The 26,049-nt window shown below is 46.8% G+C and overlaps 1 protein-coding gene and 1 pseudogene across 1 annotated transcript; both read right to left on the bottom strand.

Annotated features, from left to right (window-relative positions):
• Window positions 1–4,389: 4,389 nt before the first annotated feature.
• LOC123083617 (uncharacterized) lies at window positions 4,390–5,232 on the bottom strand. The gene is made up of 2 exons (XM_044505607.1): window positions 4,760–5,232; window positions 4,390–4,503 (listed from the first exon to the last, which is right to left on the bottom strand). The coding sequence occupies exons 1-2, from the start codon at window positions 5,219–5,221 to the stop codon at window positions 4,474–4,476; spliced, it is 492 nt and encodes a 163-aa protein (XP_044361542.1). The 5' UTR covers window positions 5,222–5,232; the 3' UTR covers window positions 4,390–4,473.
• A 10,385-nt stretch (window positions 5,233–15,617) lies between these two features.
• On the bottom strand, window positions 15,618–21,604 carry LOC123083616 (disease resistance protein RGA5-like; annotated as a pseudogene).
• Window positions 21,605–26,049: the final 4,445 nt, after the last annotated feature.

Genomic DNA, 26,049 nt, shown 5'->3' with positions numbered 1-26,049 from the left:
CGTGTGCGTGTGAAATAGATGGATTATGGTCCCGTACCCAATAAGATGGATATGTGTGTGTGTTAGAGAGAGAGAGAGGGAGAGGGGGAGAGAGAGTGAGGAGGAGGGAGGGAGAGTGTGTGTGTGAGAATTTGATGGTAAAAAGGTCGTCAATGTCACTTGATATGTATGAAAATATTAAATGTAATATTAACATAATTGATATTGAACTCTTAAAGTTAATGTGGCCCCGTTGCAACGCACGGGTGTTCTTCTAGTACTTATATAGATACAGACTGCAATTGTGCTTGCCTCTAGCTCTGCTTTCTAGACTCTGAATACTTGCATGTCACAACCTCTGCTTTTGCTCTGTTTTGCTCTGAACTCTGCTTGGCATGTAGCTAGCCTCTTCTACTCCTCTGCTTTGCTCTGTTTTCTCAATTCTGAATACTTTCCTGTCACTACCTCTGTTTTTGCTCTGGTTTCTCAACTGTAGATATTTGGCTTTAGCTTGAGGTTTCATGCGTCAGGTTGAATCGACTTCGGGCCTGACAATCTTCCTCCTTCCGACCATGGGACCGACGGAGATGCTGCCTGCCTCCTCATGTTAATGGAGGCTGCTAGATATCCTCTCTTTCTTTTTGTCAGCAGGGAAAATGCACACTAGATTGTGATATTTTAGATACAACGTCGAATCGACGTCATCAGGATCCATAGCTAGGTACAAACCCAACACTTGCAGATCAAGCAGCGACTACTCCACTCAAGCCTGCTACCAGATGCAGCCGATGCCGGTGTCGAGCAACTTCCACAGCCACCGCCACCGCCATAACTATTCACCAGCCGCCTCTCCGGCATATCTCTCTCTACTCCTCTGCTTAAGAGAGAGAGACACCTGTCTGTCAGCGCCATGAGAATAATGAGTTGAAGCAGTACGATAAGCTGGACAACAAGTGGATCACTCTTGGAAAGTTGCCTGTACAGTCTAGGAAAAAGGGCTGTGACATGGGTTTCTGAGCGTGTGGTGACCGCCTGATTGTTATTGGGCCTCCAATCAATTCTTTTTTCTTTTTTTGAGCTGGAACACCTGGCGGCATTCCAATTACAATCGGCGGTCACAGCACGAGATACATCGCCTGGGATACCCAAGTATCTAGATACATCCGCTTTTATTCATTTTGATGACAAGTATTTTCGGACGGAGGGAGTACCAAACTTGTTGGACATCCGGGGAAACCTTAGCACCAAGGGAGACCAACTCATGCGCTGGTGAATTACAAGCCCTAGGGGTGTAGGACATAATATGATGATCAATAAAGCCTACATTAAGCTGAAATCTTGCTTCCCGAAACAAAACGCCAAGAGGGCCTCGATGAGCAGAATCAGTATCAGTTGCCCTCTTCAAAGCCAAACAGTCGGTCTCAAAAATAGCACGACCCATACCAAGTTGCTCGGCTAGACGGATGGCATACAACAGAGCATGCGCTTCAGCTTAAAGTGCAGAACCCATATGATGCAGCCAGTACAACGTCGCCATCGTCGACATCTCTAGCAATGACACCCCAACCCCCAGTCCCTGAGTCGGCATTAAGTGCAGCATCAAAGTTGAGCTTAATGTAATCTGCAGGAGGCCTAGACCACGTCTGAACCACCGCTGGCTTTTCTCCACAATTAGGTCCCAGGAACTCACGCCATTCAGCAATGGTATGCCCAACCTTTGCTTCAAAGGCTTCCACTGATAAACGAGATTGGTTATGATTTGCCTTGTTACGTTCAGACCACCAAGCCCAAACAAGACATACTGTACGCAGCTTGACTACTTCAGGTAGTCGAAACACAGCCGTCAGCATATCCCTCGCTGTTCCGCACTCCAGCAGATTTATGCCCTGTTCGGAGCAATGTTTTAAATAGCGGGCTATGGAAAATAGCGGCGGACCTCCAAAAACAGCTATAGCGTAGTTATAACGGGCTATAGCGGGATATAGCGGGTTATTTGTGAAGGAGACCATTTAGCGGCACCTTGCTGAAAAGGCTATAACCGAGCTATAACGGAGCTATAGCTGGCTATTTAAAACATTGGTTCGGAGTCACTCCAACTCCTAAAAATACGACGAGCTGGAGCATCTCTTTCCCAGCTCCGTGCCTTTTGACTCCAGCTCCGTGACTGGAGTGGTGGAGTGGCAGGTCTCCGAACAGGGCCTTAGTCTAGAATACTCTGCTCATACCCGGCTGCGATGTGGCATCCAACACATTACCTCCAGGAAAAATACTTGGCCTGTAACACTCGGGCACACAAGGAGTCTGGAGCCTGAACCAGTCGCCACACCTGTCTAGAGAGCATTGCAATGTTAAAGAGATGTGGATCCCTAAAGCCAACACCTCCTTGTTCCTTCGGCATCATCATCCTCTCCCAACTAATCCAGTGGTGTTTAATTATGCTCATCATCTTGGTTAGCCCACCAAAACCGACACACCATCTTGCTGATACTCTCACACAGTGCCTTCGTTAGATCAAAACAAGCCATCGCATAAGAGGGAACTGCCTGGATAACAGATTTAATAAGGATCTCTTTGGCTGCCTTGGATAACAACAGTTGCCGAAAAAGGGTTTCCCCCCGCTTTGTATTACAAAGCAACAACATCGATACAACCCACGATAGGTGCTGGGGCGGAAGCAGCACAGGCACGCCCAAAAGAAAAAAAGAGAAAACACAAAAGGAAAAAAAATGCCGACAACGGCGGATCAACAAAAACGAAGATGACTCGCCACCGCTGCGCCCGCCGAAGAGTTCCACCACGCTCCTAGCACCACGAAACGCCGCATACCAAGTAACACCTTCAAGAAGGAACGCGACGACAACGACGCTGCTACCGGACATGGCCTAGGGTTTCCCCCGGTACGCGAAGGGCCGTGGGAGGAAGGGGGATATCCGACGCCCTTCAGGAAGGCACGGCGACGCCCACGCGTTGGTGCCGAACAAGCCGACAAGGATTTCTCCCAACCTCCTACCAACCACGACCCCAGACGATCCATCGCGCTCCACCATACTTGCCGTCCACCAATATGCGCCACCACGGACAGGCAGTCACCATCGCCGTCTCACCGTGACAAGCGAAGCGAGACCGGCGGGGTCGAGAGGAACCAGCCGAAAACGAGGAGCAGCAGGGTCAGCGGCCACGTGGGAGGGGACAACCTCCACCACCCTCGGCGGTGACCGACCGGACGTAGCTCAGGAGCAAACCAGGCACCCCTGCCCGGCCGAGCCCGAAGCGGGCTCGTGAAGCTCCCGTCGCTGCGCTGCAGTACACGCGCCACCGTCTCCGCCACCCCCAGCCCAAGCCACACCTCCGTCCGCCGGAGATGACGCCGGAAAGCACACGCCAGGCCCACCCAGACCCAGATGGGGCCCAAAAGGGCCCAGATCTGGGCCGGAAGGGCGCCGCCGCCAGCCACCGCGCCGCCCCGCAGCCAAGCAGCCACGCCACCGCCACCATGCCACCCGGAGCTGCGCCGCCTGCGAAGACGAGCCGCCACCGGATCCGAAGCCGACCTGGGTGCACCGCCGCCGGCGCCAACGCCCGAGCTACAGCGCCGCGCGGGGAGGAAGAGAACAGGGCCGCCGCCGCCGGCATCACGCGAGCCAGGCCCGATGGCCTACGCCGGCGGCGGCGGGAGGGGAAAGGAGGAGGGGGGGGGCGCTGGGAGGGGCAGGGAAGGGGAGCCCCCGGCCGCCTCGCTCGGGGAGGCGACGCGGGGGGTACGGGGGAGGAGGGGAGGGGGAGGAGGAGCCGGGGCGCGCCCGCCGGCGGCCGGGGGGCGGCGGGGAGCGGGGGAGGGCGGCGGCGGCGGAGGGAGAGGGCGGCGGCGGCGGAGGGCACCCCTGCCCTAACTGTTCACCAAATATTTTATAATCGGATAACAACAGTTTGATCTTCCACCCCTTTAAAATTTCCCAGATTCTTTCCCTTAAATACTCAAAGCACCTTTGACGTGAGCGGCCAACATAGCTCGGCAGACCAAGGTAATGTAAGCAGCTAACAGAGTTACTTGGAATCCATCAAACTCCAGCACCATATTAACCTATATATGACCTTGCCATATTTGTAAAGTTGATGTAACATCACCAGGAGAAACGCATACACCTATGCACTGTACCTTGCGGAGTTCCGCAAAATATGCATCTGCACTCACGAATTCTGTATCCAATACGTACCAAGCCAAAACAGCAACAGGTCCATAACTGATGACAATGGAGATGGCTGGAAGGATCTCTTCACCCATATGGAAAAACAACAATTCTTTCGAAGTCACACGAGCAGTTCTCCACTGTATTTGTTTTAACTCAGGGAAGGAAACCTCTCCAAAAATGCAAGACTGCACTAAATTCGTAAATAATGGCTGAACAAATTCTCTGTCACTAGCAAAATACTCCAAGGGATAAAACCATGCAATCTCCCACTGTATAGGCTCAGAACAACAATGATAATTCCAGCTCAGCTCCCTCCTAGTGACAATTCCACTTCCTTCAAAACATGAGCTAACACAAAACGAGTCCACTAACGACCATGCAATTGCCCACAGAAAATAGTCCAGATCATGATGTGTGTAATTGTTCCACTGGAGCAGGTTGTGGCTAATTGGTGTATGAAATTGCATATTGGTTGCTCCTCCTTTTTTTCTTTGAAGCAGGACAAGGTTGTTATCAGTATTAGAAACCACACTTGCACATGTCACAATAAACAAGGGTTGCTCACAGGCAGGCCATGGCTTCAGTTTTACCTGGAAAATGAAATACTTCTGCAACTGCTCAATGAGATTTTCTAACTTGACAACAGACTTAAGTAATGGGAATGAAAGTCTATCCACCCAGGAAACATCTGGAATAGTGGGGAAGCATCTAGCAAGTGTCTTGCATTCTTGTTCAAAGTCATTCCCCTTATGAGTAACAAACATCATGCAGCCAGTGTCAAGAACATGGCAAGCAGGCCAAGCTTCATGTCCGTAATCATATTGGAACAGTAACTGCACTAGGTAAAATTTGAACCCTGAATTCATCAGTAGAGAATTTCTCACATGGTCAGGATTACTCGTTTGTTCTGCTTGCTCTTGGGTGATGCTGATGTTGCCATGGTTAGGGGACACATCACACACAGCCAGGGCAGCCTCGGCCGCTGCAACGCTCGACGCATAGGAAGATGACACCACCATAGGCATACTCCAAGGGTCCAGGCATAGCATCATGGCATCATCTTCGGTGTTGTGGTCAAGACCTCCTGTTGTGCGGTTGATAGGCTCAGGTGCAGTGACATCAATGATGGCAACATCGATGGCCTCATCGTTTTCCACTGGTGTAGCTAGCTCAGGAATAACGTCGACATTGGTCATGGATGAAGGTGGTTCTGCGGATGAGGTGAACATCGACTCTTTGGATGAGTCGCAGCTTGGACATCGCGTCGAACACTTGGTGGGCGTCCAGGCAGCGAGAACATTGGCGACTGTATTTTCAATGCCCTGGCGCGGTGCCGCTTCTTCCTGCTGATGCCGATCTCTGAGCAGAGGCCACCATGGATGCATCAGGAACAGAGGCGAAGTCGGAGGAGAGCGCGTCAACCATGGTGGATGGCTGCGGGTACAAGGAGGCGTCCTCGTCTGCGACAGACGCAGTTGGGGTCGATGTGGTTGTCGATGCCGATGGCGCTGCTGTGGCCCTTGTTGCACCGTTACCTCTTCCTCGGCATTCCGTCGAGCAGGTGATGGGAACCACACGAGCAAAGTTAGAGTCGTGCGAGGCGAACGCTGCTCCCGCTGATGTGGGGATGGAACGAGCCGCCGCTGACATCTGCATGGACGTGGCCCTCTCGGAGATGAGGCTCGCAGTCGTGGTTGTCGGAGCAAGATCGAGGCTTCTGCGACGGCCGCCGACACCTGCCGCGATGGCCGGAATACGGGCGGCGAACTCGGCGCGACGCTTGTTGCTCTGGTCCGCCCACTCGGACACCAGTAGCGCTGCTGGTGGTCCTCCGCCAACGCGAACACACGATCTCGGCTGGCCGCCGAAGCTGATCCGCGTAGCATGGTTGAACAGGCTGGATCGAAGCTCTCTGATCCAGGAAATTTGTTTGGTTCGAATTTGGAGGAGTTGGGGAAATTTTTGGGAAAAATTTTGTACAGCAGAATTCCGTGGCTAAGGATCTATGGCTCTGAATACCAATTGTTAGCAACACACTCTCTATTCCTAACCAATGGAGATTACAGCAATGGATTCCTCAAGCTCTAGCCATTACAAGGAGGAGGAACACGAACAAAGGAAGAGGAAGACAGAAGCAGACAAGGCCAAAGCCGTCCTGATTTAAGCCGAGTCGTTCGTAGCCTTCCCGTCAGCCCATGCCCAATAGGCGCAACCAATGGCCCATCCCGTGAAGAGTGTACGGTTGGTCGCTAACAAGCAGGCGCTAGGGGCAGGCGCGGCGAGGACGACAGCCTCGCTTGGGGGTGAAAACGGGTTGGAGATTTTTTCATCTTCAAGTCAAACATCTCGCTGGCAGTCCCCCAAGCGGCGAGAAAAATGCCTCCTGGGGGGCTCAACGGCTGGAGATGCTCTAAGTCTGGAGAGCAACAAGGATCATGTCTTCTGCATAGAGGCTCAGGGTTGAATGGCCCAGATTCATGATGCATTGTTTGGGCTCATTCATCTCATGTCTTAGTGATGGATTGTATCTTCACTAACATCTCCACCGTACCCCTAAAGGATTCGCTCGCCGCCTCCCTGGCCGGCAGGCATCTCCGTATCTGGAATCGTCTGCTTCAGAGACACCCACGCGTGTCAACCCCACGTCTAAAAATAAAAGCGAAGATAGATGATCGGACGGCCATATCTAAAAATTTAACAGTCTAGTGGATTTGTCCATGCTAAATATAACCACAAATATAACAGTCTAAAAATAAAAGCAAGGATAGATGAGTGTCTCCATCCGAGCTCTTACTGGATAGCTAGCAGCCTCCAGTAATGTTGATCCCGTGGTCGGAAGGAGGAAGATTGTCTGTCAGGCCCCAAGTTGAGTCGACCTGAGCCTGAAACCAATTATTCAGAGTTGAGAAAACAGAGCAAAAGCTGAGGAAGTGACAGGCAAGTACTATTACTTAAGAGTTGAAAAAGCAGAGCAAATCAAGAGGAAGCTAGCTACAGGAAAGCACAATTGCAGTATGTATCAACTATGTGTATGTATCAGCTCTGGTCCATCTTTGTCCAGCCACTGCCTCCACGGCTTGCTGATAACCCCGGCGAGTCGAGTCGAGGTCCTGACAAAGATGAAGTCGCTGGAGCATCGAGTTTGCAATCCAGGCCCTGGGCAAAAGAGACAGACATGATAAATTAAAAGCAGCAGCAGCAGCAGCTCAACTACGTATATATGCCATCGGTGTGCAGCACTTTTTTTAACCGAGCTTTAAGAAACAGAGCACAGGAAGCACGACTGAACCTCAGCTTCAGCCGCACTGCACAGCACATACACTTCTGAAATTCTTCCTTCGCAACCACATTTGAAGTTGTGCTACTGTACTCCACGGGCAAGCCGCATACTAGAATTGATCATGCATTGGGGTTGCTCCTGCGGATTTTTTCCCTTATCAAATTGTTAATTTTGAGCATTGCTGCGGTCAATTTGCCCTCAGCAACCATGTCAGCAAACAAAAGAAGAATTTTTAAGTAGTTGTTGCTTCGACATCTGCTCTGTCTTTTTTTGAGCCTTTGGACGCTGTGCTATCAATTTCTGATGCGCTACTGTTGGACTCTCAGGTGCTGGGTGTACCAGACAGACTGCTATGGGTTTTTGAGGTCTGTCTGATTTCTGTTCTGTTCTCTGTGGCCGATTAGCATTAGTGTGTGTGCCGAGGACTAGATATATCAAAAATCGTATTTTTGAGGTCTGTCTACTAGATATGAAAACCATTGAAAAAAATAGTGCGCTATAGCGCCGCTAATAGCACGCTATAGCGTGCAGAGAATTGTCTCGCTACATATACCAGTGTACAATTCTTGTTAGTGGCACGCTATAGCATGCTAATAGCATAATTTAAGAGGTGATGGTATTTTGTATTGCACGCTATTTTTTTCCCTTGATGCAAACACAAGCCACAGGAAGGATGCCTTGTCTGCTCCGAATCAACAGAGGAGGATGGATGGTTCTGCGGGCGGGACAAGAGGTGATGGTATTTCGGCAGTCTGCTCAAGGGACGGCCACCAAGGTTACTCTGATCTCTAATCCATACATCGCCAGTTCAACTCATCTAACGTGGTTATTTTGCCAGTGAGCTACATATGTGTGTCTATCTATATTTATCAAGATATTTGATGTGCAATTATTTTTTCTTTTGCCTTCTTTCTTCAGCACAGGGGTATCTTCAGCGCCCAACAAGCAAGCTTGGACCTGAGATACTACCCCCAAGGTGACTGACGGCAAAACGCACTACGTTTGGCACTGACAAATTCAGTAACCGAATTCAACTTAAACTTGAATTTGATAACCGAATTCGTCTTCTCAAGTTAAATTCAATAACCGAATTCGTCTTTTCAAGTTACTAGTCATCGTGATACTACTTACTTGATCAATATGCAGTGGCGGTTATTGCTACTGATGCGTGCGACAATGCAAGCGCAGCCACCAAGGAACGGAGAGCAGCAAGGGACAGGACATGTTGCTATTTCAGAAAGCAACATGTTAGTGATCGGCCGAAATGACAGGAAACATGCAGGATATAATACTACTACTAAGATGGCAGCACCACAAGATAGATTATCCACTCAAACTCCTCAGCACAATTGCAAATTGGAGTACCGTATTAACAAATCACTCATGACAGTATAGCATTTCTTGGTCCATCAACTAAACACAAATCAGACTCAGTTTATGTATGATTCATCACACACACACACACACACAACACACAAGGTTGGACGGCTGGGCACAAACAACCCTTTTATTACATAACAACACAAAGTCCGCCAGCTTGATCATGAACACCACACCAAAGCTGGAGAAAGCAAGCAATCCAGTGCTGCTTGCTCTACAATCACACACTAATCCAATCCAATCACACATACCCACAACAGATCGGGTATATGTGAAACCATTTACTTATTCCTGCATGTTGATGGAGCTTATAACAAACGCGCTGAATTCCCCCGCAAAACACGCTGAATTGCAAAAACCGCAAGCAATGAGAAAGATACACTTCAAAGAGCTGTGAATGAGATCACGACTTGACTATAAACACCAATTGGTTGATGCATTGACCATGTAAGCTGATCGGTCTCCCTTTATATCCAAGTTACCTAGGAAACAAAGAACAAAAATATAGAAAACATTAGTCATATAGTACTTCAAAGACACCTGCTCAGTCAATTTAACTTGAGAAGGGGCCTGGCTTTTATAGGGCGCGGGGAGGGGCGCGGGGTGGGTGCCGGCGATTAATGCCGGCAGGCGAGGGGGCGGCGTGCGCAGGCGGTCAAAGCGGTGGCGTGGACGGGCGGCGAGTGCAGGCGCCCGTGTGGGAATCGACGCCGCGCGCGGATCGACGCCGGCGATTTGACTCCCCCTGCGGTGATTCGACTGGGCACTGCGCGGCGTACGACGCGCGCGGACCGACGCCGGCGATAGGACTTCACACTGCGGCAATTCGATGGGGCGCTGTGCAGCGTAAATGGCCACCGCAATCCGCGCCGGGTTAATGCGGGGGACGACGGTGGTGGACTAAGTACACGTGGGACGCCCCTCGCGCGGGCGTACACCGCCACGTATGCCGTACAGCATGCCGTTCGTCCGCGCCCCGCCCCAAATTCCCATCCTGCCCCTCCTCACTTATTGTACCGAAGGGTTATCTTCTAATCTAAGCCGTCGATGTGTCCAGGGGGGTTGTACCGAAAAAGAAGTGTTTATTTCCCTCAAGAATATTACTGCTTCTTCCTAACTTCACCTTGGTCCTACTACGCCACTATGAGAGCATCAGAAGTTTCTTAGACAGCTGGCTTGTGTAAATTCCGTGTGTGCCATCTTCCACATGTTGCTTCTCTTCAACTGCCACTCCTTCCATCTCATTTTTAAAACTTGCCATGTTACTGCTCAGACCATTTTCACTAACAAAATCATTTGGTTAATGTACAAGGAGGTTGGTTCGGCGTGCCGCCCAGGGGACAGCGGCAGCGGCGGCGACTGGGAGGAGTACGGTATGGAGACCTACACGCGTAGGAGGAATGGATGGGGCGCGACCGGCCGAAACTTTGGGCCGGCACGCCAAACGCTTAGTAGTGGCCATAATACATCTGTGCGTACACAGAAAAACAAGATTTGCTAGAGCAGAGTCAGTCACTTGAAAAAAGGCTCTAACCGCAGGCGAATTTGGATGGCCGTCCGAACTTGCCTGCTCAGTACTCACAGCCTCACAGCACCACCTGACGATCCAATCCATCATTACAAATCGAATCGCAAAATGTATTACGGAATCCTTACCGTCCAAACTAGATCGAGCAACTACTCCAACAACCATCAAATATGTAACATCTTCATTAATAAAGTTCACAACCGAACTACATACATCGTAAAAAAAACAAAAAACTAAAAAAACAAACAGGAGAGACCTATTCAGTGTGCACTTAACCACATCCCACACATATCCTGGTAACAGTTCCAGTAGCACTACAAAACTATATTTGGGCATACTTCTACAGTTCTACCAGCAAAACATAATTACGTCTACTGCTCCCCAAAACTACATTTAGGCCATCTTCATCCTCATTACCAAACCCACCCTATTCACCCCCAATAGTCTCATAATCAAAATTTCCCATCTTAATTTGATTCTACACCCCAAGGCGCCAGACTTCTCCTCTTTTTTTTGTAGAAAAGGAGGATGACCCCCGGCCTCTGCATCTGGTAGATGCATACTGCCACTTTATTGATTATTCTCGAGGACCTTACAAAGTGTTACAACAATAAGCCGGAATCCACCAACTAGGCAACATATGCCGGTACTCCTATCCATATGATGAAGGGGTGCTAGCTGGGCCACTACCCAGACCACTCACCTAAACCTAACATCAAAAGCCGGAATCCCCAGCCTAGCCACATACTCCATCTAGTCTAGCTATAAAAAAAACTATATCCATCGGCTTCCTATTATCACCTGATCGAATAAATTTATATTAACTCAAACATATTACTACTTCCTAACTTCACCTCAGCTCTACTAGCTACAGCACTAAGATAGCATTGGAAGAATCTAAGATAGCTGGACTTTGTTATTATCTGTGTGCCATCTTCTCAAGTAATTGAGTTGTGAAGCTTACTTACGGAAGATCCCTTGATGATAATTTTGTCTGCCTTTTGGGACAAGGGCCTGGATTGCAAACCCAATGCGCCAGCCTGCAATTATCAGCGAGCCGTGAAGCACCTAGGGACAATCACAACTGATACATGTAGATGCAGGCTGCAATTGTGCTTCCTCGTGGCTAGCTTTCCCCTGCTTTTGGGTTGTTTTCTCTACTCTGAATACTTGCCTGTAGCTTCAGATTTCAGGTTTTCTCTGTGACGTGATCTAGTGAGCGTGAGCTACATATCTCTACATCCTCAGGTTTCTCTGTGCTTTATATCAAGAAAAAAATAGGTGTATGAACAATCCAAATCAGGGGACGGCAAAACGTGCTACGTATGACAGAGACAAATTATGTAACTCAACTTGAACTCGATTACTGACATCAGGTGTACTGATTATTTCGCGCAACCCGTCGACGGCAGGATTCGGTCTCCTGTGGTCATCTTGATAGCTATTACTGTACTTGGTTAGTGTGTGTAGCAGCCCCGTCTGTATGTCCCTTGTTCAATCTGCTCACACCTACTTCAGCGGCGGCTACTGCTGCTCATGCACGGTGCGACAACGCCGGCACACCCAGTAACAAAGAACAGAACAACAACAGGGACATAACATGCAGATGCATATCAGTAGTTGGGTTATCGTCTGAAGCCAGAAGCATGTGGAATATATCAACAAAGCATTCATGACAGTAATACTATTTCTTGTTCCATCAACCAAATTTTGCTTTATAATAAAGTATAGATAGATAGATGCAAAACAGTACTGCTACTAGTAGCTTGAAACATACTGTTCTGTTTCCTTCCTTGTGGATGCAAAAGGATTTAGTTTGATCCGAGTTAAACAAAAGCTACTACAGGATGCTCAGCAGAAAGAAAGCAATTAGGCCCCAATTTCCTCCCATTTCTCTCCTTCTCTCTTTTCTCTCTCAGTCTCTCCTCAAGAAGGCATCAAAACTCCAAATGCACACCAAAATTATAACAAAAACAACAGTTAGCAACTCAAGAAGCCTTGAGATGTTTCTTCAGGCACTTTCTCTTGAACTCATTCGTGCCTTCTCTCTTGGTACCAGCAAGCAGTGCACCAGAGGCCTCATGATATGCACGCAGAAGACCGCAATGATGTATAAACGACAGGCATGATCTCGATCGATCTTACCCGAGCGTGGTTAATTGCTCATATTTAGAGATGCAGTGTGAAACTGGTGTATTCTTTTCAGTTTGGTTGGATCGTCTGACCTCCGTGGAGTTGGAACAGCCTTCGACATGTCGCAAAGAGTGAGCCTGTTCTTCTTCAAGAAGCTTGAAAGGCTAGCCAACTGTTATGAACTTTTGGTACATGATAAGTACAAAGGGAAAAGCTGAGGCGATGAAACGCACTGTTGAAGATTGTTCAGCAGGGAAAACAACAAGTTCACTCTTGCTATCTGCTCTGTTGAAGATTGTTCAGGTTCCGTAAGAAGCAAGCCATTCACCTGCTCCGACTGAAATACATCGACGTGCAGCTCGTCGGCAACACATTTTTGCGTATGAGTATATGTAAATCTGTCACATTATAGTCTGTAAAACTGCATCACATGCCAATGTTTTGTTTCAAAGTATAGCATTTGAAGTTTTTCTTGGGGAAAAAAGGAGTAAAAATCAATCGCCGCCGAATGTTGCAAAAAAGAAAAATCACAATCGAATTTCTTATTGTTAGCTGGGCGGCCGAATTTAGGTGACCGTCCGATCAGCCACGCGGCACTGCGACGCGGGCATCTCTCAGTAGCAGAGGAGTCGAGAGATCAAGATGCCGGAGCCCGGGGAGGCGGCGAGCGAATGTATTTCTGTCCCTGAGGTCGAGTGGACACGCTCACCGCGGCTCTGTAAGTGTTCGATCTCGATCTGTAGCTACCTAGCTAGGGTTCCTGATGCTCTCGATTCAGGTGGGGTTTCTTGCAATTTTAGTCTCCCTCCGTCCATATGATGGAGTCGCTGGAGCTGACGAGTCCGCATTTTTTTTCCCACCTCCACGTGATGTGCCAATTTCTAGTTCAGAAATAGGGATAAAAAGTTGTCGATTTATACAGGATATGATCACAGATCGGTTGTGCAGTAGTTTCATTCAATCGGAAACCAAAAGGGAAGCAAAAAGAAAAGAAACATTGTCAGTTCATAGTTGATCCTGTAACTGAATGTAGGACCATTGTCAGTTCATAGTTGACAGGGACTTTGTTACGGCAAAAAGCCCACGAAATTGACATGCATACCAACACAAACAACTCACGTACTAGAAGCAAAAGTCTTCAGGAGACAGAATCCATGGCCGTAGCAGTCTGTCTAGTGTATAGTACACCCAGCAACACCTGAGGATCCAATCCAATCAACTGTTAGAAACGGATACCACAATGTATATTACAGGTTCATTACAGTCCAAACTGGAGCAACTACAACAACCATCAAATTTCTAACATCTCCAGTAAACTCCACACCTCAACTATCTTCTTCCTCATCCCAGGTCCCAGAATCAAAATTTCCCAGCTTTGATTCTCCAACCCAAGGCACACTGCCAGGCTTCTCCTCTAGCTATAAAAACACTATATCCACCGGCTTCTGAATATCACCTCAATATATTTATTTACCTCAAGAATATTACTTCCTAACTTCACCTCAGTTCTACTAGCTACATCACTAAGATAGAATTGGAAGAATTTAAGACAGTTGTAATTCGTTATTATCTGTGTGCCATCTTGTTATGTACAGTACGTGAGTTGTGAAGCCTGCCTACCTACGGGAGATCCGTTGATGATAATGCTGTTAACTTTGGCTGTCTTTTGAGCCAAGGGCCTGCATTGCAAACTCAATGCTCCAGCCTGCAATTATCAGCAAGCCGTGAAGCACCTAGGGACAATCAGAACTGATACATATAGATACCTCTGGCTCGCTTCCTCTGCTTTTGCTCTGTTTTCTCAACTCTCAATACTTGCCTGTAGCTTCAGGTACAGACGAAGATGCTGCCTCCTCATTCTAACAGCGGCTGCTATCTATCCTCTCTCTTTTTTCTTGCAAGGAGAATACACGGTAGACTGTGATAGTAGATGCTCGATATTTGCCCCATACGGCACCGAATCAAAGACATCAGGAACCCTAGGTAGCTACAGGTCCAACACTTACAGACCAAGCCACAATGACTCCACTCGAATCGATCTCTTGAATGGGATGACACCGTAGTCTGTATCTATATCAAGTAGATACGGACAAGTACCACAGGACCTTATTTACGAGTTATTTTTTGAGCAGGAAAAAACAACAAGTTCGGTCTTTTCTTCTGTTCAGCTGAAGGTTGTTCAAACTCTGAAGAAAAGTAAATAAATGGAAAGAAACACATTTATTTTAGACTGTTAGCGTTCATTAATATGGTATAGATCAAACCATGAGTACATGCCCTCTCAGAACAGTTGACTGAATATCATCTTGTGCACCATCACAATGTGTTTTTGTCACAACTCACAAGAAATGCAGCTAACTGAGTATAGACCACAAAATCGATAATGGCACTATCCCAGCGACATAGTTGATGTTGCCTCGTGTATACAAACATCCTGAAGATTTGCGATGAAGTCTGAACAGGATGGCCTACTGAAGTGGTGACAATGTAGTGGCAGGTCTTGTCTGAGATCTTTGAAGAAGTTGAGCAATAGTAAGGAAACAGCTAATTACCTAACCTTAACGTTCTCATAACAACCAAATGCATGCATGTAAATGCAGCGGGAACGGAAAACATCATGACAGGTGCAGTTAAACAATACAGAAAGACCTTGGCATATCTTTGGTTATTTTCGTTACCTCATCAGTAGAGAAGACATGATTGAAGTGATTTAAGAGAAATGACCTGAAGAAACATCAGGGTTTCAAGTTGCTAGTTATTATCTTTAGAATGAGTCTGGAGCGGATGTCGCAGGTGTGATCTTCAGGGGCACGTTGGAGATGTTAGTGAAGATACAACACACCACTGAAGGCATGCGCTGGAAGAGCCAGATCATGAACCATGAATCCGGGCCAATCAACATTGCAATGGCGTGTAAGTTGAAACTCGCGCTACCCTTTCGAGAAGATATTTGAACATATTCATCCAAGTCTACAGGCAATGATGCATATGCTTCTTTCCAAATTGTTTTTTTTATTCAGAGTTTGACCTTGTTGAACAGAAAAAACAGGGGAAGCTAGAGACTCAAGTTGATGTTCAAAAGTAACCGAGAGTAAACAGATAAAGTACAGTTTAAGTTGCGCGATGAAGATGAATTCATTCGAAATACAAATTGCAACAAAATTAATAGCTAGCAACTAAAAATGTGGAAACAATTTTGTAACACAAAGTGCTACAAAAGTAACAGCTAGCAACTAAAAAATCTGGATGCTTGTCCTCCCGAACTCTTTTGTAGCATCAGCGGTCCCAGGAAAATAAGACTACAGAACGAGGCACAGACAGCCACTGCAAGGAAATATGAACAGAAATATGGTGTCAGGCAAACAATCCCACAAATTAACCATCCCAAGTTGACAATGAAGACTAATAAAACAGTAAAAAAATACTCCCTCCGTTTCCAAATACTTGTCTTTCTATGCATTTCAAATGGACTCAACATATGGATGTATGTAGACATATTTTAAAGTGTAGATTCATTCATTTTGTGCCGTATGTAGTCACTTGTTGAAATCTCTAAAAAGACAAGTATTTAGGAATGGAGGGAGTAGCACATAAAAAGTAATATTTCGTAACCAGGGCCATCAAGCATATCATTACCAACTCAGAAGCTGATAGCAGAGTTGTACAGAAGAATATCATGGAGCAAATTGAATAAAGACGTACTACAAAATATAGGGTGGAAAAGATCATACCATGGACATATGCATGCAGCCAGTCGTTCTTCAGTTGACTGAGTCAGCAACCCATCATGGCGCATGTTGACTGAATCCAGCCCTCCCTGTATGGCCGTGTTGCAAACAAACTCCACACAGGTGGTTGCCCATCCGGGTTCCATGAATGAAGCTCAACCACGTTTTCATCAGTAGAATTGTTTGGAGGCCCAATAACAATCAGCCGGTCATCACACGCTCGGAAACCCATGTCCTTGCCCTCTTTCTTAGACTGTACAGGCAATTTTCCAAGAGTTATCCACTTGTTGTCCATCTTATCATACTGCCTCAAATCATTATTCTTACTGTAATCAGCGCCATAAAGCTCATTCTTCACAACTGCAATGAGCGGAAGAGCTCCCCAAAATGTCTGGTTGAGCCCCTGAGACATGTTGTGGATGACCCTCCATGACCGCCGGTTCAAGTCATACTCCTCACCGCATGTCAATACCTCGTTGCTACTGGTAAGACCACCGATCACATAGAACTTGCCATCCATGAACGCTCCAGAGCATCTGAACCTAGCCCTATTCAAGCTGGGAAGGGGTGTCCAGGTATGTGTCTCCGAGTCATACATCTCTACGGAGCTCAATATTTTAATAGAAGAATCAACGCCTCCCGCAACATACGCCTTTTCACCAACACTCGCTGACCCAAACGCGATCCGTGGGGTGTTCATCGCATCAGCCAGCCATGTCCATGAATTGGTAAGGATGTTATATCTCAAGGCAACCCTTCCTCTGTCCCCAAACACCAGCAGCTCTGTTCCTACAGCAAGCGACTCCCAGATGAATATGCTTTCAGCCGGTGGCATCTTGGGAAGTTGGATCCAGCGCCCAGTGGACGGGTCATAAGCCTCCCACTCCGGAGGATTATTACTGCAAGCTGAGAGGTAGATCCAGTGCTCTGCGACCCCGTTCATGCGACGCAGGCGGTAGATGTCCCCGTTGCGAACCACTGAATTGAAATCATGGTTGAGGGATGCGATGGCGCCATATTCCCACCTGGAGAGGCGGTGAAGGCAATAGATGAAGAGGTCACGACCTATCACACCAATGGTATTGCTCCACGAGACCAGATCATGCTGCTCTCCACCATCTGCACGTGACAAAAATCAACAGTTCATCGATCGTTTTGCTAATTTCTACGAGTAATTTATCACCTGATGACGAAACGTCTCTATTACAACTCCAGTTGACTGAAAAGCATACCTGGGGGATGCAGAAGCGAAGACGACTCCGGTGACCTTGATGATATCCTGATTACAACAACCATTTAGAGTGAATAACTGAAGAGTTACAACAGAAACAACAATCATTTAGCATGAAGTGAATAACTATTGCCCGGATGATTGCTAACTACACCGATCCTCGATACATACTCTAGATCAGCAGCTGCACCCACAAATTTTGCGGAGACCTCTGTAAGGCCTGTTATATGCTCGATGCTGATTAATGCAGTACCATGTCGATATTGTTTCCACTGCTCAGACTCCGAAAAAAGTTCAAGTCGTTGGTCCATTTGGGGGATGGCGTCAAAAACAAGCCTGAGCTTCCGGAGATTAGGCATTGCGTCCATCTCAAATCTTAGCCAAGCTATTTCACTCAGGAACCTCAGCTTCAAGTACTTGAGAGTTGTGAATCCAGCAGCCGTGCCAAAGATTATCTTAATATCAGGCGACTTCTCCACACACAACGACAGAGCAGTGAGGCAACGCAACCCTCTAAGAATACGAACATCATTTACTGACAGTCCATCCACTGCAATCTTCAGAATGCATAGGTTGCCAAGTTGTTTCATCCACACATCCAGATGGCAAAATACGACGGGTTTGTGTGGTGAGAGCTCAAATCTCCGGAGATGGTGGGGAGGTTTGACGAAATACCAGCCAACTCTGGCTTTTGAAGCGTCACCACACCCAACCAAGGATCTGTGAGCCACCACTTGTATAGTTTTCAGGCTGCCATGTTCAGATATTAAAGAATCCAGAGCTTCCATGCTTCTCTCCAGATGGTAGTAATCGGAAGAAGGCGGCGTAGAAATATAAATATCATGTAGGTGGCTCAACATGCCAAGGCTCCCAGGTGGATTGACGGACCAATCCAGCAGATTTGAGTGAGCTGGAAGACTGAGGTGCAACAAGTGTGGGAGATATATAATATCCCATGGAACATGAGTGCCTCTTGTTGTATCCTTGACATCCAGTGTTTCCAGACATTGAAGCCCTCTCATATGGCTTGGCAGTTTTATGCAGACATCACAAGCAATCTTCAAATATGTCAAATGGAACAATTCTGATATCCCAGTGAGGTCGATGGCCTGGTCTTGGTCACCATGATGATGGCCAGACAATTGAAGGTTTAGAACACGAATAAGCTTGAAATCTCCAATACAAGGCATACACTCCGATGCTCCAAAAATTCCAAGTGACCGTACTTGTGACTTTCTGATGTTTGCTGGTGTATTGGCATTTTTTGCATCACCAAGTTGGAGAGACAGTCGATGGACCATATGAGAAAGTGCCAAATTCTTTTGATTGTAATCTACTACCACGACGAAATTCTCTTCTGCAGACTTGTGTGCAATAAGATCATGTACCACGTCATGCACTGTGCAGGACACCACCTCATTGTTGAAGTTCATATACATGGACTGGATGAATCTTCTATCAACAAGCTCATCGAAATACATCCCTGCAACTTCCTTTGTGTCTTGCCCTTCACTTGTAGAAATAAACCTTTCAGCCACCCATTGCTTCACCAGGTCATGTTTGAAGATTATGGAGCCCTCCGGATACATACCAAGTTGCAGCAAGCATGTCTTGAGGTAATGAGGAAGGCTGTTGTAGCTGAGGTGCAGTACTTGTCTCGTTCTTTCTGAAGTTGAATTTGATAACAAACAAGACACTAACGAATCATGTATGTGTTTCAATAAATCCACTGATACAGAAGGCTGGTTTGCTAAAAGACTTCATATACTGATGGTGGCTAGCGGCAAACCACCACATGTTTCTACAATTTGGCTTGAAACTTGTTTTAACTCTTCAGGACAGTCACTTTCAGAACCAAAAAGCCTGCCAAAGAATAGCTTCCTGGAGTGATCATCATCCAAAGGTTTCATCTCAAAAACTTGTTCTGGGTCATCGCGGCAACATGCCAATGCAATATCTTCAATCTGCGTAGTTGTTATTATTCTGCTTCCTTGACTACACTTGGGAAAAAGCTGATTAATAACATCCCATGCTGATGTATCCCACAAATCATCAACAATAATCAGATACCTGCATGTCAAGAATGCATGGATGTCACATTTATCTGTCATGCAAACGGCAAAAACACGCTAGAAAAGAGGTTATTGTAGGATACGCTAGAAAAGAATTTAGTTTTAGCCCATACATGTCCAGGACTTATAATATTAACCTGAAGTTAAATGTTGGTGCTGACTTGAAGTGTAAAACTAATGTCCGTTGACTCGACACGCATGTACTGAAGCTTTTCTAGCTCACTGTAAACCTTGTCTGAAAAACATCTTTTCAGAAATTGACTAATATCATCATGCCTTTTTTTGTGAAAAACAAAAGAGCAACATGTACATGCGGTTCTGGATGATGTGGAAAATAAGTACATACTATTTGACTGTGGAAAATAAGTACCTTTGCCATGTAGATAATTCCTGATATTTTCAGCAGTAATGCGTAGTTCATCAGAAGCGGCTTGGCTTGCTTGGGGCTGCTTCCGCTGGATTTGTGACAGGATGTCACAGAAAAGCCTCTTCATATTAGGCTTTTTGGACACCCGGATGAAAGCCCGGCAATGAAATTGTCTCCCAATTTTATTGTACAACACTCTGGCAACCATTGTTTTACCAAGACATCCAAATTCATGAATAGACACCACCTTGAGCTGCTGATCCGCGTCGTTAGCCATCGAGTTAATAAACTTGCTCACCCGACCATCAATTACTAGGACGAAACAAGTTTTCTCACAAGGCAGTGGCGGCATTGGCACTATAGGCCCAATGGCTGATAATCTACGTGCCGCCAAGGTGCTACAACAATGGACCTGGTATCTCTCGTACCGTCGGATCGCCTCTCGGGCATAAATTCTGAATTCTGATACCTTTTCAACCATCTGTTGGTACCACTTGAGCTTCCTAGGAGCACGAATGACATCAACACGAGTGTTCTTGGAGATAACATGTCCTAACGCATCTGGAGCTGCATATTCAATTTGTTTCTGCCACTTGAGCCTCTTGGGAATTTTAACATGAGTCATGTTGTGGTCAAATTTGTAGCCAAAAGACTGATCAGGGGGCACAAAGTTGTCAATACAATCTAGGATGTCATAAGATAACTCATGTGCCTCTTTCATCCAGCACTTGGCCGCCAGGGGAGGGTCCTCCACCTCTAACAGATCTTCAAGGTATGTGGCTATTTCTTCAAGATCATCTTTGAGGAGCTGCGACCTATCATTGACCCCCTTGGTCAGCTTGCATCCATGAGGACCTAGCATCATGTCAAGCTTCTTAAGAAGGGGTCTCATGGCGCCTAGAGAAACACTGAAACTCGTATCCATGTCTCTGCCTCTACCTCCCACTGAAACATCTGAAAAGAAACATAGACAAGAAAGAACGATTTAGTTTACACAAGCAGATGTTGCATGTAATACAAACTAATAGAAGAAATCAGCTCCACGAGTTATGTTGCATGTAATACAAACATAGACAAGAAAAGGAAACCGCTAAAAAAGGCTAAAAAAGGACTGCTCCACCTCTAACAGATTTAGTTCAATCTCGGGGTTTTTCATTTCTTTTTGTAGTAGAGGGATAGGAAGGAGAGAAGCGAAGCGTCACCTTGGGTTGGATAAAAATAGACAACCCTCTCCTCCTCCTCCTCAACAATGCCGTGATCCAGCATCTTGTTGCGGGACTCGCTGCACTTTGGGCACGGCTCGGAGCCGACCCTCTTACAGGCTTGGCAGACGAAGGCCGGACTCGGCCTTGGGGCGGCGTCCAGGAGTTGCCGCAGCCCGCCGGCCTGGTGCAGCTTCCTAACATCCTCAGGGCCGCCAACGAGCCGGCCGCCCACGAGGAGCTGCGGGAGGGAGAAGGCGCAGCCCCGAGCCGCAAGCAACGACTTGAGCTCACAGCGGTGCGCTTTGCTCCTGGACACGTCGCGCACGTCCACGGCCAGGCCGTAGCTGCGCAGCAGGGCGCACAAGGCGTAGAGGTCGGCGGAGGTGCGCGTTCTGTGGCGCGACGCTGAAGCTGACGCCGTGTAGAGAACCACCTCCGGCTGCAGCTCCTGCTTGCCGTGTGGCCGGGACAAGGAGCTGCCGCCAGGATCACCCATGTCCGGCGGCCTCATCCGACGGGACAGGGACAAGTGATGCCTCCTCATGTCATGTGGGTCCACTTTGCATTGACTCCAAACATACACTTTTACCGTCGTATGGACGGACTCATAAGTTTTCACACCACACTAAACAGCAGTTTCACAAATTATCGTGTTCCACAGCAACCTGCCGGCCACTAGCGAAGGCTCGGGACATCTCCGATGGCACCCCTAAATTCTTTTCCGCATCTTCATTTGAGGATGAAGGGACCAGTCCGCGGACATGAATGCAGAAGACAGTCATTCAACTATAGCCGCATATATTTTAATCCGCATTTTAACCAATCGGACATATTTCATGTGAACACGATGAATTTCATTAAAATTCGAAGATAATTTATATAAAATGGTTCATATTTCAATTGTTTAACTAAAAAACTAAACCCTATACCGGACGACCACCTCGTACGCGTGGCCGCCCTGCCATGCCGCATCACCTTGTCTTTCGTGCTGTCATCCCTCCCTTGTCGGTACGTCGCCGGAGGTCCGCGTCATCCTTGTCTGGCGGCTGCCTGCCGCTTACGGAGGAGCCTCTACGCCTCCTGCTGCACTGTGCAAAGTGCCGCCGCAGCCATTCCCAACGTGGCCTTCGAAGCCCGCCTACTTAAAACAGATGGTAAATCAAATGCGGTGTTAGATGGCAGTTCCTTACATCTCCTCGTCTTAAAGCATACGATCTTGGTTCTAGTATACTTCAGATTCTTCATAGGGTAAAATGTCAAGAAAACTCAATAAATTGAGCTATGCTCGTCGGGAACAGCGTCGGAAAAAGGTCTTGATAACCTACAAGTATAGGGGATCGCGACAGTCTTCGAGGGTAGTATTTCACCCAAATTTATTGATTCAACACAACAAGAGGCAAAAAATATTTATGAGTCTTAGCAATTGAGTTGTCAATTCAACAACACATGGAAAATTATATTTCTGTAACAAAGTGTTTAGGGGTACAATAGTTTGATAGTTTTGATAATAATAATAACAGTAGCAACAGTAACAAGACAGTAACAGTAGCAGCAGTAGTAACATAGCAAATATCAATTTGAGAAAACCATAGGCATTGGATCAGCGATGGATATTTGTGTTGGACGTCATTCGTCATATAACAGTCACAACCTAGAGCAATACACAATAGCTCTAATTCATCAGTGTAATGTAGGGATGTATTGCGTATATAGTCATACATACTTACTCTAGTAGAAAACAGGGCTTTGGTCCAGGCCGGGCCAGCCCATTAGTCCCGGTTCAGTCACAAACCGGGACCCACAGGGGCAACGGTCCCGGTTCATCTGGCCAGGGGGCCGGCCGGGCCTCGTGGGACATTGGTCCCGGTTCGTCTGGACCCTTTGGTCCCGTTTTCAGATACGAACCGGGACCAATGTGCCTCGCTCCTGGCCCACAACCATTAGTCCCGGTTCGTGGCTCAAACCGGGACCAAAGGGGTTCCTTTAGTCCCAGTTCTAGCCACGAACCGGGACCAATGAGATGCCTATATATACCCCCTCGCCAGCGTGCAGAGCACTCCATTGTCCTGTTTTTCTGGCCGGCGAGGGGAGAGCTTTGTGGTGCTCTAGCTCACCTCCTATGCACATGAGGTGTTCGATGAATCCCCGAGCCATACTTAAGCTTTCTCCTCTCGAAGCTCCTTGTGCAAGCTCCATTTTCGTCGAGATATGTCTAGGTTTGGCGGTCTGTCCTGTCCCGTCCCCGTCCTCACCGCCGCCGATCGCCCGCGCCGATCTTGTCGCTGGCACCACCGTTATTTCCTTCATGTGGTGAGTGGATAATTAATCCCACTAATAAACTATTCATATTCGGATCTCTCCCTATATACATATTGCACTCCTCAATTGGATGCTATTTTTTGTTGGTAAAATATATATGCCAGGCGCAGAAACATGTGGCTTCTCAATCAATGATTTGGAAGTTTCAACTATTTCTCATGTATACATATTATGATTTTTATTATTATTATTTTAGAATGGACGGGGGCGACAACGCGTGTCTTTATGGTCTAGTAGACTAGATAATGTTTGCAGCCCTTTGGCTTCAATACTTCCACGCAGCACCGCGTCACACGGAAGTGCCAGCTTCATGCGGCCCTGCATGATCTCTTTCACTAACACCACCGGCTCGTATGCATCACACCCACGCACTACTACATGCAGAAACCAAAAACGAAAGTGCAAATGCAAAATATCAAGAGTAACTCTTAACAGTGGGGACATGATCTGCACACACACTGACGTACACACGGGATCTCTTTGAAAGGAGAGTAACTGCTGGGGTCCATTTCAGAGGGTACAGTGAGCGGCTGCTGCCGTTCCAGGGGCACTATTTGTCTAGGAGGACCCGGACGCTGGCCAGGCTAGTCGCCGGGGAACATGTGCACCTGTGGGTGTGTAGTCTGGACGCTGCTCACCAACAGGCGCTCCGACGACAAGTCAGACATCGGCGACGCGCTGCCGACCTGAATCCCATGACGATCAATTATCCACTCGCCCGCGCCGATGATCATCATTATTAGAGCATTGTTCCAGTGAGGAAAGGATGGTGGAGACTATGATTCCCCCACAAGTCGGGATGAGACTCCGGACGAAAAAAATAAAAAAAAAACGAGGCAAAAAAAAGAGGGCCAAAAACAAACAAACAAAAACAAAAAATGAGAAAAAAAGAGAGAAGGGGCAATGCTACTATCCTTTTTCCACACTTGTGATTCAAAGTAGCACCATGATCTTCATGATAAAGAGTCTCCTATGTTGTCACTTTCATATACTAGTGAGAATTTTTCATTATAGAACTTGGCTTGTATATTTCAATGACGGGTTTCCTCAAATTGCCCTAGGTTTTCATGAGCAAGCGAGTTGGATGTACACCCGCTTAGTTTATTTTGTTAAGCTTTCATACACTTATAGCTTTAGTGCATCCGTTGCATGGCAATTCCTACTCACTCACATTGATATCTATTGATGAACAACTCCATAGCGCGTTGATATGCCTAGTTGATGTGAGACTATCTTCTCCTTTTTGTCTTCTTCACAACCACCATTCTATTCCACCTATAGTGCTATGACCATGGCTCGCGCTCATGTATTGCGTGAAGATTGAAAAAGTTTGAGAACATCAAAAGTATTAAACAATTGCTTGGCTTGTCATCGGGGTTGTGCATGATTTAAATATTTTATGCGATGAAGATAGAGCATAGCCAGACTATATGATTTTCTACAGATATCTTTCTTTGGCCATGTTATTTTGAAAAGACATGATTGCTTGGCTAGTATGCTTGAAGTATTACTATTTTTATGTCAAAATTGAATTTTTATCTTTAATCTTATGGATCTGAACATTCATGCCACAATAAAGAAAATTACATTGAGAATTTTCTTAGGTAGCAATCCACATCAAAAATTCTGTTTTTATCATTTACCTACTCGAGGACGAGCAGGAATTAAGGTTGGAGATGCTTGATACGTTTCCAACGTATCTATAGTTTTTGATTGTTCCATGCTATTATATTATACATCTAGGATGTTTTATATGCATTTATATGCTATTTTATATGATTTTTCGGATTGACCTATTAACCTAGAGCCTAGTGCCAGTTTCTGTTTTTTCCTTGTTTTTGAGTATTGTAGAAAAGGAAAACCAAACGGAGTTCAATTGACCTGAAATTTCACGAAAATCATTTTTGGACCAGAAGAAGCCCACGGAGCATAAGAGATGGACCAGAAGAGTCCCGAGGCACTCATGAGGGTCGGGGGCGCGCCCCCTACCTCGTGGCCGCCTCGAAGACCCCCCCCCTGACTTGTTCCTGGCGCCAAAACCTCTTATATATACAGAAACCCCCAGAACATAATCTAAATCGGGAGTTCCGCCGCCGCAAGCCTATGTAGCCACCAAAAATCAATCTGGACCCGTTCCGGCACCCTACCAGAGGGGGGAATCCCTCTCCGGTGGCCATCTTCATCATCCCGGCGCTCTCCATGACGAGGAGGGAGTAGTTCACCCTCGGGGCTGAGGGTATGTATCAGTAGTTATGTGTTTGATCTCTCTCTCTCTCTCGTGTTCTTGAGGTGGTACGACCTTGATGTATCGCGAGCTTTGCTATTATAGTTGGATCTTATGATGTTTCTCCCCCTCTACTCTATTGTAATGGATTGAATTTTCCTTTGAAGTTATCTTATCGGATTGAGTCTTTAAGGATTTGAGAACACTTTATGTATGTCTTGCATGTGCTTATCTGTGGGGACAATGGGATATTCACTTGATCTACTTGATGTATGTTTTGGTGATCAACTTGCGGGTTCCGTGACCTCGTGAACTTATGCATAGGGGTTGGCACACATTTTCATCTTGACTCCCCGGTAGAAACTTTGGGGCACTTTTTGAAGTTCTTTGTGTTGGTTGAATAGATGAATCTG

The sequence above is a fragment of the Triticum aestivum genome, chromosome 4A, assembly GCF_018294505.1.
Source record: "Triticum aestivum cultivar Chinese Spring chromosome 4A, IWGSC CS RefSeq v2.1, whole genome shotgun sequence".
Classification (NCBI taxonomy): Eukaryota; Viridiplantae; Streptophyta; class Magnoliopsida; order Poales; family Poaceae; genus Triticum; species Triticum aestivum.
Note: the sequence above shows the minus strand (reverse complement) of the source record. Positions and strands in the feature narration are given on the sequence as shown.